Source organism: Callionymus lyra, chromosome 8, assembly GCF_982586985.1.
Source record: "Callionymus lyra chromosome 8, fCalLyr1.hap1.1, whole genome shotgun sequence".
NCBI lineage: Eukaryota > Metazoa > Chordata > Actinopteri > Syngnathiformes > Callionymidae > Callionymus > Callionymus lyra.
This window is the reverse complement of record NC_141825.1, coordinates 21,407,486-21,421,870: the sequence shown is the minus strand read 5'-3', so window position 1 is coordinate 21,421,870 and position 14,385 is coordinate 21,407,486. Positions and strand designations below refer to the sequence as shown.

At 34.6% G+C, this 14,385-nt stretch overlaps 1 protein-coding gene across 1 annotated transcript; it reads right to left on the bottom strand.

Annotated features, from left to right (window-relative positions):
- Positions 1-72: 72 nt before the first annotated feature.
- On the bottom strand, positions 73-13,283 carry pgghg (protein-glucosylgalactosylhydroxylysine glucosidase). Its single transcript, XM_087797029.1, has 14 exons — positions 13,152-13,283; positions 12,536-12,807; positions 8,399-8,609; positions 6,077-6,512; positions 5,896-6,015; positions 5,145-5,276; positions 4,971-5,082; positions 3,638-3,710; positions 3,441-3,577; positions 2,813-2,946; positions 2,652-2,747; positions 2,484-2,581; positions 705-928; positions 73-626 (listed from the first exon to the last, which is right to left on the bottom strand). The coding sequence occupies exons 2-14, from the start codon at positions 12,777-12,779 to the stop codon at positions 550-552; spliced, it is 2,094 nt and encodes a 697-aa protein (XP_087653155.1). The 5' UTR covers positions 12,780-12,807; positions 13,152-13,283; the 3' UTR covers positions 73-549.
- Positions 13,284-14,385: the final 1,102 nt, after the last annotated feature.

The following is a 14,385-nucleotide window of genomic DNA, read 5'->3' as shown; positions in this document are numbered from 1 at the left end:
TGTTGGATTATTCAAGTTTTAGAGTTCTAAAAAACCTCTTGAAATCGATAAAATCGACGACACACTGTTGAGTGAAGTCAAGAAAGACCGTCTTTATTTATAAAAACAAACAAGTAAAACAAGAATTTACGTTATTTGAAGTCATAGTTATATATATATTTTTTGGGGGGTATAGATGCTTAATATTACGTGGTGATTTAAGTAATTGGCTAGATTTACGCAAGAATAAAAATCACCAAAGTTGTTGATGCTGCAACAAAACCAGTTGTTGTGTTGCAGCTGCTTTAAAAAGTAACTTGTAATCTAACCTAGTTACTTTCAAAATAAAGTAATCAGGAAAGTCAGTAATTTACTTTTTAAATGAGTATGAATACAGTATATATCCTGAACTGAATGAGTTGTATTGCAGATAAGAAAAGCATAAAGGGTACAACAAAATTAAACAATATATTCCGACAGTCTTCATCCAAGTAAAAAATCTTTATAATTAATGTTTAAAATGATGAGCTGAAGGTGAGTCAGTGGAGGAATGAAGGCAGTAGCCTCGCCTCACAAAGGCCAGCAGAAAGACGTTGAGGTCACTTTGCAAATATATCCAGGCTCCGGTGGAAAAGTGACGGGCTCCCCTGAAGGCAGAGAAGCGGTAGATAGATGAGAAGAAGAAAAAAATGAAACTAATATTATGGAGGAACGTCATGCTTTACCTGATAACAAAGGGATTTTGGTTCCGGATGTTTTCAGGACGACTTGTAGTTCCCCTTCTTGAACCTTCTCTGCGTCTCCTGTTTGCTCCCTCAATATGATGCAAACGTCATCTTTCCTCAGCAGCCAGTCCAACTGCCTGCCCTGGTAGTTAACGCCACGAACACAGAGCTCACCGATGTCATCAGGTAGAATCGGGGAAAAAGCCAGACAATCTTTTAGAACTCTACGGGTAGAAAAAAAAGGTATAATATATTGTCTTCTGTAAAGATACAAGTGGTGTTTATTGTCAAGAATCTGGCGATACAACACGTATCAAGATACAGGGGCAACAATATATTGTGATACTGTATATGTAACAAGTATATATTTGTAGTATTGTTGAGGACTTGACTTTGGTGTTGCAGAATTTACAGACCACATGACTTTTGAGCCAAAATATGTCCAAACATCAACTTTAAAAGCAGCTGGATTCAACTGTATCCTCTCGTTCTCAGTCATCGGCGTGCCCTCCGGGATTTCATTGTTCTTTTAACTGCCATCTAGCGGCCAGAAGTTTAATTTCAACACAAAAATTAACGCTGTGAACATCTGTCGACACTGCCATTGTTGGATGCATCAGAGACAACAGCGAGGACGAGTACAGGAGTCTGATACGTGACTTTGTGGACAGGAGTGAGAGGAACCACTTGCAGCTGAACTCCTCAAAGACCAAGGAGCTGGTCTTGGACTCTGCAGGAAACTCTTCTGCATGTTCTACCAGTCTGTGGTGGCCAGTGTGGGAATGTGTCCAAGAGGAGTGTCAACAGGTTGGACAGGTTGGTCAGAAGGGCTGGCTCTGTGGTTGGCATGAAGGTGGACTCACTGGTGACAGTTGCTGAGAGATCTCTAGACAACTACTATCAATCATGGATCATGAAAGTCATCCTCTGAACACTGTGATCACAGAAGCAGATGGAGTGCACTAATGCTCCTTCCCAGATGCAACACTAATAGACTCAGGGACTTGTTCATTCCACGTGTTATTAGGCTGTTTAATGCTGAGTTTGGGGGCAGGAGTGAAGTGAAACGATGATTCTGTAAATCTTTGTATCCTTTTTCTTTGATCTATGTTCTTTTCTTAGATTGTGTCATCTTGCACTTTCTTTTTATAGAAACTTGTTTTTTATGAATCTATCGTCCGTGTTGCTGTGTGCTGACTGGAAAAACAATTACCCAAAGGAGACCTCCAGAGGGATCAATAAAGTTCTATCAATCTATATGTTGAGATAAAATAAAAAAAAGCATAATTATTTTTGGAAAAATGAAAACTAAATCGATACAGTGCTGTCCATACTTTATCGATATTCAACGATAGTGTATCGATTTTTATTTTGGGGAATTCTGATCTAATTTGATCATTTTTATGGTTTATATTTCAAAAAAAGTGTGAGTAAAATAACAATTCTATTTTAAACATGATTATTGACATTTAACATGCAAATATTCACAGCATTTTTGTGTAGCAATTTAACTTCCGGGCCTCTAGATGGCAGCACTTATTTTGTCCACAAGAGCTAAAGGAACAATGAAATCCCGGCGATGACTGAGAACGAGAGGATACAGTCGACTGCTTTAAAAGCTGATGTTTGGACACATATGGAAACAGTTACGACTTCATCAAGATTCATGTGAGCTGTAAATTCTGTAATAACAGAGTCAAGTTCTTAACAAAACTACATATATATCCGTGTTCCTGAATTGACGAAATGTACCATGATACGCACGGTATGGACACATACCTGAAGCCGGTGTAACCAAACACCACAGCTTGTAAGAATCCTCCCATGCCAGTCAGAAAGTTGACGGCACCAGATCCGTCGGTTGATTCACTCCACACCTGCCCAGAGTAACACCCCCCCTCAATAGTGATCATCACTAATAAAAAAAAGAAAAAGTTCTTCTGATACCTGAAATGGCCCCTGGATGTTCTTAAAGCACTTCTGGAGCAACACTTGAGCTCGTTCAGACTCCCCGAGCTCCAGCCAGCCGATGGCATACATTCCCTTTTTACAGAGAGCCAACAATGACACGAAAGTCAACAAATTAAAACCCGGATCCGTTGTCTCACCCAAGTCATCGCTGGTCCTCGAGGGTCCGTGACGGGCTCGTAGGCTTCCAGGTCATTTCTTCTGATCTCAGTGGACATGGGCAGACCAAGAGGATATGCTAGCATCACTGCGTCAGCCTGTTTCACTGTATCGCCTGTTGAGAGGTTCACATCAACCTCAACTCCTCCTTAAATGTGTTGATTTAAGTGTGTCTTAAATAGATGTTGGACTCTATTGTATCATCAGTATGTGTCTGTTTGTACAAAATTCTCTTTTCATTTAAGTATTTACATTAGAAAATGATCTTAAGCCCCGCCCACTGAATACAATTTGTTTTTCTGGAGATTAAATCTTGTTTATCATAACCACAGCCCCTCTGCAAATATCAAGGTTTGTCACCGCGCGTCGTACAGAAAGTCAACACCTTCAGGGGAGGAGTGAAGCTATTATCACGTCATAATTGACACTCCTCTCGTAACCTCTCGTTCGCTGAGATTTCGGACGGAGGAGAACTTTATAAAGTAATAAGTTCAAAACATGGTCATGATGAGGGACTTACTGCATCTTGGAAAGGAAGACTTCAACATTTGAAACATGTGAGTGAGTCAGGAGAGTTGGGTTTTTAACAATAGTTGAACTTTAAAAAACCTTTTTTGTAGCCGTCGAACTCAGGATGGTACTGGAACTCTTCATCGAAGGGGATGTTGATGTTTTCTGCAACTTCCTTCCATTGGTCTGGGGCAGGATACTTGAGGAGGCTGGCGAGCTCAACAGCAAACTGCAGACTGCAGAGACCATTTTTTGTTATTGGTGTCAAATAAAAAAATACAGTTTCAGAAAAGCACCTGAATTTAGCGACTGCGTTGGTGAACACAGAGTCGTCGATGTTGTAGTAATACTCATCCGGTGGCATCACTCCTGAATAGATTAAAGACCATTTTTAAACATATTATTTTGGACTGTGGGAGGTAACTGGAGTTCCCTGTGGAAGCCCACACAAAGTCCACATAGAATTACTCTCCAACCTAAAAACCCTTTTATGGAAATTCAACCCTCAGCTCATTGTCCATTGGTAAGTAAGTAAGAAAGTAATTTTTATTTATATAGCGCTTTTCCAGACCAGGGTCACAAAGCGCTTTAACAATCAAAACAATATTCAATAAAGTATATACTTTAAAGATCAAGATAAAACTGATAACACAACAGGAGTTCCAGAAAATCAAGGAAAAGGTTTGTGCGGCTCCTTGCAGATAAGAGATGACACAATTTGGAGTAAGATGTTATAATATGAATAAAATAATGAATCAATAATTAGCTTTTAAAGAATTTACTTTTTCGAATGCGAATTTGATTGTATATGAGCATAGTTATTTGAAATAAAATCTGATACATATAATATACAAACAGAATTACACTACATATTAGCTCAATAAACAGGAAAAAAGTTTTTCTCTTCAATGACCTGTTTTGTTCAAATTTCTCTTTTGATATAATGTTTTTTATAGAAGTTTTAATTGTGTTTATAAATTAAGTGGATTTTGTTATGCTTCAGTTATTTTCAGGGAAACGTTCTTCAATGAAACATACTAAGACACTTTTGTTTTCTTTTTTATTATAACAATTTAAAAACAACTTGAAAAGAAAAAAAATCTTATTTTAAACCGTTTTAGTACATTTTAGTTTGCGTTTAAAGTGACAGTGCAGTTAAGAAAAGCGGAGGAAGGAAGGAAAAAAAATGTTGAAAATAAAACGCATAAGAATAACTGCATTGGGCATTTTAATAACTGTGAAATACGTATGTTGAAAGTTTGACATAAAACTACAATCCTATACAGTGTAAAGTTAAGAGTAGCCACAGGGTTTTCTTACAAGTTGTCTCCTAGTATCAATTTGAAATTTTGTTTTACAAAAAGAGTTAAACAGAATTAGTTGAATTATTATTATTATAATATTATAAATTATTATTCTATCTGTATGGATCGCACCATCAAGTAGATATTTTGAATACATTTGTATTCTTTATAAGTTTATAACTGTTTATAATGAATTAAGTTTTGGGTGCATTCTTGCCAAAAATCTTTTTCTAAATCTTTATGTTTTTGTGCTTTTGAAAGCCCTAAACAAATAAAAATATAAAGTCAAAACATGACTAAAACATCACAGGTTTTCTTTTTTTACCCAAAAGGTGATACTTCTTGTCCTCTTCCTTCCAGGTTGCCCTGGAAACCCAGTAATCAGCCACTCCCCATATGACCTCACTTCCACGTCCTTCTGTGAACATGGAGATGTCCTGCAGGAAGAACAAACAGGGATTAATGGGTGTCATATGAACGTAGATAAAATCCATCAAACCTCGGTGAGGTACAGGTAATGCTGGAAGGCCAACGAGACGTCTCCGTTGATGTGGATTTCCTGTTGACCGTAGATGTCCTCGGGGCAAACCTCCCTTCCTGAGACAGCACTCTCCCAAGGAAACTTCAGTCCCTGGATGTATGACATCATTATCATCATCATCATCTCTCAAATTATGTTTATACATTTTTTGCTGTATGCATCAAAAATAAGGGTCACTAAGATACCATATAATACGATAATTGTGTTACTGTAGTAACAAGGATATATTTGTAGTATTGTCGAGTACTTGACTCTGGTGTTGCAGAATTTACAGACCACATGACTCTAGCTTTAATTTTTTTAGTTTTGTTTTAAAACCAACATTTTTCCAAACATCAGCTTCAAAAGCTGCTGGAGTCGACTGTATCCTCTCGTCCTCAGTCACCTTTAGCTTTAGAGAACATAATGACTGCCGCCATCTAGGGACCGTACATTGAATTGCAACACAAGCACTGAATATTTGTAAATCAAATTAAGAGATATATTTTTTTACACACAATTGAAAAACATATAAAAGAATAAATAAAGCATGATTTAAAAGCCCCAAATGAAAAAAAACATTAATTTTAAGTTTAAAAAAGAAAATCGACTGGTGAATATTGTGAAATAATATAAAAATATATCAGTATATTGATATTTTCTCACATCTCTAACATAAATATATGCTCCAACAACCAACCAATTTCAAGAGAAATAAAGGATATTGTACCTTATGACCCTGCTTCTGGGCGTTATCTTTAGCGCCATCTATAGTCCGCACTCTGTACTCCAAGACTGCTCTGGCCAACTTTGGGTAGAAAAGAGCAACAGCAGGATACATCCAGATGTCCTGTGAATAAACACGATCAATCTCTACAACTGTGTTGACGAGTCTAGAATCTCATGCTCACCTGGTCCCAGAAAACGTGGCCCCAGTAGTCCTGCCCGTCTCCGCCATTGGACAGTCCTCCAGGACTGACGCCGCCGAAGGTGCCGGCAGTGTCGTGTATGGAGGGAAAAGCACTGAGCAGGTAGAACATGCAGCCAATCAGAGCCCTGCAGAGACTGTCCGACCCCGTGACCTCCACCTTGCTCTGCAGCCACAGCTCATCCCAGGCCTGCTCGTGAGATTTACGCAAGTCACCGCTCGCCATCAGCTCCAGCGCCAGGTCAAAGCTGCTCTGGGCACTTTCGGAAGTGTCTGACGCCACCAGGATGTAACCCCAGCGGGACTTACTCTGTTCCGGGGGCAGAGTCAGAGAAGGTGGGACCGGGGTCCAGATGAGGTGCGCGGAAGGACGAGGACCCCCCGTGAACTCGGCCGTCGTCACCTGTCCGTGAATGTATCTGCAGGACACGCTACAATAAACTACTGAACCACAACACAAAATATTGTTTTGGGTTCAAAAAGTGCTTAGAATCTCCTTTATCATCGTTGTTGTTGCTGATGTTATTGGTATCACTTGTTTATGTGATTGCTTTGTATGGACATAACGTTTTCAACAATACATTTCAGAAAATCTTATTTTAAATATCTTTAAAGTGTTGAAACGTTTTGTTTTTTTAAACATTTCAAAATCAGAAATATTTTATTGTCAAAGTGCAACGACAACAACAATGCTGTACAGTGAAGTACATTACAAATAAATAAATATATATATATATATATATATACTGTATATATATATATACATAAAATATACAGTATATTATAAAATAAACAAGTTAAAAAAAATTATGAGAATAGAAATTACAGTATTATTTTAACATATTTGTATTTTTCTTTTTAATTGTATTTTTTTTTACATATTTGTATGTTTTCAAAAGATGTATTTTAATATTTATATACGTCAGGACTCGGGGCAGGAAACTATAGTGCAGAGGCAGGAAAACTGGAATTAAGAGTAAACTAATTTATTCACAAAAAGGCTAGGCAAAAAGGCAAAAAGCAGGCTCTGAAAAAAAGGTACAATGAAAAATAGCAGCAACAGGCGCTGACAAAAGACATTGGCCAGAACTGAATAACATGACAAGGGCAAAGACACATACCACAGAGATTTGACGTCACGACAGAGACTGACAGACAAAGGAGGTTTTTAAACACACAACAATTAAGGGGAACAGGCATCAGGTGAGACCAAGACACTGGTCACACAAATCAGGGCAAACAGCTCAGGAGCACAAGAGGAAGTAAACAAGACAAGGATCAGGACTTCACAACAAGACCAGGAAGAGAGACGAAAGGGAAAATAAAAATCAGAAGATGATAGTATGTTTTTTAAATATATATTTTATCATCATGACCTTTTTATATATATTTTTTAATACATTTTAGTTTTTAAACATACTTATTGTCACAAGTATAGTAAATCTTTTAATATAGATTTGAAATAATAATGGCAACAAACCAATGGTTGATGTTTCCACCTTATTTTGAGCAACAATGTGTCCTCTTTTACTTCCATCTTGAGGGACTGACATTGACTGATTTGCTTATTTTATCTATTCTAACAAGATTTTCGATTTTTCCCCTATTTTGGTTTGCTCGAGTCTCGCGTCCTCTGGCGCCCCCCAGGGGAGACCAGCCGCACACAAATGTTGTGAAAAACACGAATCTCATGTCAAATATCAAATTTAAATAAATAATTTGACAATTGTCGTCTGTACAGTTCATATTTTGTTGATGTTTTTATTTGTCCTATTAAGTACACTAAATAAATAAAAAGAATTACACGCTATTTTTAATTTCCTTTTAAATATTATCTTTCAACAAACTGTTTTCTTTGAAGTTTACAATGATTTATATCACAGGTGTCAAACCGGTCCAGAAAAGGGCTGAGACGGTGCAGGTTTTAGAACCAACCATATAGTTGAACCAATCAGGCGTCTGGATACAGTAATCAATTGATTGTTTCTTGTCACCTGATTCGTTAACTCATGTGTGCTTGACTGGTTGGAACAAAAACCTGCACTGTCTCGGCCCTTTTCCGGACCAGTTTGACACCCCTGATTTATATAATTTCGAATTTATATGTCGAAAATTAATATTTAAACACTTACTTACACACAACATAATAAATAAAATGATAAAATACATTTATTTATGCATGTGCTTAAAAGTAATGCATATCGGGTTTTGTATTTTCCTATTAAGTTGCTTTTAAAACATGTTTAACATTATATTGCTCGCACAACTTTGAGGATCACGAACCCACCTGTAATCAGAACCTTACCTGCCGACTTTATAATCAGGGCCGGACTCAAAATGGATATCTCTGCTCTGCGGGGTGAAGTCGTGCACCAGGTCGACGGTGATCGGCTCTCGAGAGGCCCCGCGTCGATCCACGAGGACCTCCATCACCATCAGGTGGCAGTGGTACCGGTGAGCGTACAGCGACTGGGTCACTGTGACATCGTCGCTGGAGAGAGTGTGAGTGAAAACTCCTGCAGAAGAAAACATAGATGATTAGATTAGACTATGGTGTATACAGTATGTGTCTTATCTTAACCAATGGCATCTTATAGGTCTATATATATATATATATAAACATGAACATTCATCTTCTTTTGAACAAACTAACAAAATATATTTGAAAAAAATGTAATATATTAAAACAAATTGAAAATAATTGAAATTAAAGGGAGGAGAAACATTTTCAGTTTAAAATCAAGCTAAATCTCCCAATCCTTGGTCTGCCCTCTTTGGAATAACACCATCAAATGTCAACCTTTCTACAATGAAGAAGAACATCATTGGCTTTTCCACTTTACTTGCAAGAAGACTTATTCTTTTAAAATGGAAATCTTCTTCACCGCCGACACAGTTGCACTGGATTAGGGATGTTTTGTACCACTTGAAACTCGAAAAACTGAGGCTAACATTATCGGGAGCCGCCCAGAAATTTGAGGCAATGTGGAACCCCTTCATAGAACACACTCAAGAAATCTCATTTGACGCAGTACCCGATTAACAACCATTTCAATGTTTCTTAGTCTCTCATTGTAATTGCTCTGTTTGTTTGTTTTTCATGACCAAGTACTGATTTGCTTTGTCTTTCTTTTTACCACCTTTTGATTCATGTTTGATAGAAGTGATGTATGTTTTTTTTTTTTAAATATTTGTAGATGTGCAAAAATGTTAACTGTATTTTGGGATCTTGATCTTTAAAGTATATACTTTTTTGAATATTGTTTTGATTGTTAAAGCGCTTTGTGACCCTGGTCTGGAAAAGCGCTATATAAATAAATATTACTTATGTTGTTCACAACACAAGTAATATTAGCTGGCCAGCTCCTTCAGTGGCTCAGGCACCCCCAGTGTAGGACGGAGCGTTATAGAAGGTCCTTCATCCCAACTGGTGTCAGGATATTTAACTCTCTACTTTAAATATCCTGATGCTAATCCTGTAGTGTTTTTCTTCTCGTGTGCTTTTTTATTTTATTTTTTTCCGTTTTTTATTTCTATTTTATTTTATTTTTATTCTATTTTATTTTGTTAATAGTGTCAAATCTCTAATTTTGTAAATAATTTGTATATTCTTAAGATCGTTTTTATTTTGTATTATCTCTTTTATTATCTCTTTTATTATTTCTTTTTTCCTTGCACTTTATTTTTTTCAACTGCGCTGTTGTGAAAGTGTGTTTCCCCTCTGGGGATGAATAAAGCTTTTCTATTTTCTATTTTCTCAGTATTATCTTGATCTTTAAAGTATGTACTTTTTTGAGTATTGTTTTGATTGTTAAAGCGCTTTGTGACCCTGGTCTGGAAAAGCGCTATATAAATAAATATTACTTACTTACTTACATGTACCACAGGGGAGGGGGGAGGGGGAAGGGTTTGATTTGATGTATGTTTGCTTGTCATTCGTTTAAAAAAAAATGTGTGTTTATATTTTGAAAATTCAATAAAAAGATGTTTAAAAAAATAAATAAAAAAAAATAAAATAAAACTAAATATATATACATTTTTATTGGATTCTTTTTTAACTTTTTACATTTTAAATCTCACTTGAATTATTACTTATGATTCACTTTAATCTTTTGGGGGTAAATAAATACCAACAAAGAAGCCAAAAGCGAAAGAAAAAAAAAATGAAAACAAAACCCCTATAGTCATATATTATTAGTAACGAAAATCAAGCTTAATATGTTCAAAATAGTATTTTATATAATTTTTTACATTTTAAATCTCACTTAAAAGCACAGTCTTTAAATGTATTAGCTCCTAACTATCTAGAACTTATTAAAATCCATTTTTGGTGGGAAAAAATACCGGAAATGTGGAGGACAAAAGTTCTAAAACAGTAATATTTTTTTATATATATATAACTTTTCTTAAAATTTTAAATCTAACTTAAAAACAGTTTTCCCGCCGAAAATGTTTCACTTTTTGGAGGCAATGGAGACCTCCTGAGTGATCAATAACGTTTTATCTATCTATTTATGCATCTAATAAATAGTCTGAAAAATTAAGTAATTGGAAAAAAGATCCAATAAAAAAAAATAGTTACAATTATTATGGTATTATATTTTATAACTTATTTTAAAACTCACTCAAAAGTGCTTTTAACCCCCCCAAAAAAAACACTTAGATATTTTTGAGGGACAATACAAACTCACAAACATGACAAAAGCAAAGGACAAAAGCCCTAAAACAAAAACCCAATAGTCATATTTATAGACTAGTAATGAAAAAATAAGCTTACCGTTAATATGCTAGAAAGATTATTGTATTGTTTTTTACATTTTAAATCTCACTTAAAAACACTTTTACCCCCAAAACGTTTTATTTATATCTTATGAGAGGCAATAAATAATCACATAAATAAAATAAATCATTGGACAAAAGTTCTAAAATAAAAACTAAAGCCATATGTAGAGACTTGCGATGAAAGAAAAACAATCGTTATATGCTAAAATAATTGAATTGCATTTTGTAACTCATTTTAAAACTTGCTCAAAAATGCTTTTTTACCAAAATCTTTTCACTTAAATATACACAATATTTACTCACAAACATGACAAAAGCAAAGGACAAAACTCCTAAAACAAAAACCCAATAGTCATATTTATAGACTAGTAATGAAAAAATAAGCTTACCGTTAATATGCTAAAAAGATTATTGTATTGTTTTTTACATTTTAAATCTCATTTAAAAACACTTTTACCCCCAAAACGTTTTACTTATATCTTATGAGAGGCAATAAATAATCACATAAATGAAATAAATCATTGGACAAAAGTTCTAAAATAAGAACTAAAGCCATATGTAGAGACTTGCGATGAAAGAAAAACAATCGTTATATGCTAAAATAATTGAATTGAATTGCATTTTGTAACTTAATTTAAAACTTACTCAAGAATGCTTTTTTACCAAAATCTTTTCACTTAAATATACACAATATTTACTCGCAAACATGACAAAAGCAAAGGACAAAAGTCCTAAAACAAAAACCCAATAGTCATATTTATAGACTAGTAATGAAAAAATAAGCTTACCGTTAATATGCTAAAAAGATAATTGTATTGTTTTTTACATTTTAAATCTCACTTAAAAACACTTTTACCCCCAAAACGTTTTACTTACATCTTATGAGAGGCAATAAATAATCACATAAATGAAATAAATCATTGGACAAAAGTTCTAAAATAAAAACTAAAGCCATATGTAGAGACTTGCGATGAAAGAAAAACAATCGTTATATGCTAAAATAATTGAATTGCATTTTGTAACTTATTTTAAAACTTACTCAAAAATGCTTTTTTACCAAAATCTTTTCACTTAAATATACACAATATTTACTCACAAACATGACAAAAGCAAAGGACAAAAGTCCTAAAACAAAAACCCAATAGTCATATTTATAGACTAGTAATGAAAAAATAAGCTTACCGTTAATATGCTAAAAAGATAATTGTATTGTTTTTTACATTTTAAATCTCACTTAAAAACACTTTTACCCCCAAAACGTTTTACTTACATCTTATGAGAGGCAATAAATAATCACATAAATTAAATAAATCATTGGACAAAAGTTCTGAAATAAAAAGTGTAGAGACTTGCGATGAAATAAAAAACAATCGTTATATGCTAAAATAATGTATTGCATTTTGTAACTTGTTTTAAAACTCACTCAAAAGTGCTTTTTACCTAAATCTTTTCACTTAAATATACACAATATTTACACACAAACATGACAAAAGCAGAGGACAAATGAGGACTAAAACAAAAATAATTCAATCTATTTGGATTCTAGTAATGAATACAACATAAAATAGTTCGTATCTGCATGACCTTTGACCTCGTGAGGGGCCACATGAGTCAAAGGGCCACATGCTCTGCCATAGACAATCCGGGAGGACCTCTCTACCTCTGTGGGTGTCCAGGCTGTAGGAGTCCACGGAAGGCTCCTTCATCTCAACCCTGACGGCCAGAGGACACGGGACATCTGCACGGTGACACCGACCGCCCTCGCCGTTGTACACGCCGCCCAAGTGCATGACCTTGTGATAGACTCTCCATCCCAGGTGACCGTTGGCCAGTGGAGGCAGGAAGCGAAGGTCCTCGGGCAGAACCTCAGTGGAGAAGATGTATGGATCTGACCCGCTGGTCATGATGAGAGGAGGACTCTGGGATGAGATGCTGGACAAAGACATTCATCTCATCAGATTTGAACAGAATAACAAGTGCTGAGGTTTCATCTGAGGAGAAACTTTCACATCTTCCTGTCACTTTATTTCAGTTTCTTTCACACTTTTGTGTCAAAATGAGTCAGTTATGAGAGTTTATATGAGAGATAAACAGTTGAAAAATCTCTTGTAACAAACAATCCCTCACAATAGTCTAATGTAAAACAATTCAAAAGTGTCATAAATCCAAGTAGTTTGTTCTTAAATTAACATAAAACGTATCATAAAACCTTGACAGGAAAGATCTCACAGAAGCAGGAAGACTCTTCTGAAGTCGATGAATAAAACACACATTACCTTGCAAAGTGTTGCGATAAAGCTCCGGATAAATGTCTGAAAGTTATTTTTAATCTCACTGGTTATTATAGAAAAAACACAGAGTTAAGAAGTTGGAGCTAAAGTGACGAGCAACATTCTGTCCGGCCGCCGCGAAAACCTGGAGTTGAAACTGGAGTGTTGGAAAACACGACATGGATCTCACTTTGAATCGATCGTCAACCTGCAACCATGGCTCAGACTCAGGCTTTATTTAAAGATATTTAGCTACGTCAGAATGTTCTAGAGTTCATTTATTTTCCTTATTTCATATAATCTCCACTTGTGTTCATTATAAAAAGATCATATGCAATATTATTTAAGATGATATTTACCTAAAAGAAAGGAATAAACCAGTTTGGAAATTAAGTGTCAGATGCATTTAAAACTTGTAATTTATTATCTTTAAAAAGGGGAAAAAAGTGATGAATACCAAGAGGAGAAATTTAAACAATACAATTAATAGTTCTTATATTAAAATTTAACTGTTATATTCTAATGTTTTCTAAGGTGGAGTACAGGGGACATAAAACCAATCTTTATTTCGAGATGAAAATCACATTAAACATTTATTACGTGCCTAGAGTTGAATGAAAATTATGAGATTACAGTCATATAAATACATTTATTTGGAGATTTAAATGGTACATGAAATCTAAAATAAAGTCTAAATACATTTATTATTAAATTCAAGGCATATAATTATTTTATTATGAGATTAAAGTTGTATAAATAAATGTATCACTAGGTTATAGTCAACAAAATTAAAGTCACAAGATTAAAGATGTTGTTAAAAAAAAGTATTATGAGATTAAAGTCGATAAAATACATTTATTATGAAAATTAAAATCGTACAAATTATTTGTTATTTGATCAAAGTTGGATAAATACGTTTGTTTCCAAGTTAGAAATTGTAACAAATACAAGTAATTAAAAGATAAAAAAGTATTTCAAGATTAAAGTTGTAAGAAGTATATTTATTATGAGATTAAAGTCATATAAATAGTATTGATTCGGAGGATTAAGTTTAAAAAATACATTTATCGCGAGGTTTAAGTTGTAGAATATAAATGATTTTACGAGATTTAAGTCGCAGTAAAAATATATTATGAGACTTAGTCGTAGTGATAATAATGGTAATAAACAAAATTAATTGTCTCTACTTACTTAGTTTTTCCAAAATAAATAAATCCTGAATCTTTTGGCACATGAGCGT

Excerpts from the sequence above, each read along its gene's own strand:
- pgghg (XM_087797029.1), bottom strand. The coding sequence starts at position 12,779 with ATGACCAGCGGGTCAGATCCATACATCTTCTCCACTGAGGTTCTGCCC. Across the intron at positions 8,610-12,535 it reads CAGCCTGGACACCCACAGAG|GAGTTTTCACTCACACTCTC; the intron begins GTAGAGAGGTCC and ends TTTCTTCTGCAG. Across the intron at positions 5,277-5,895 it reads CCCAGAAGCAGGGTCATAAG|GGACTGAAGTTTCCTTGGGA; the intron begins GTACAATATCCT and ends TCATACATCCAG.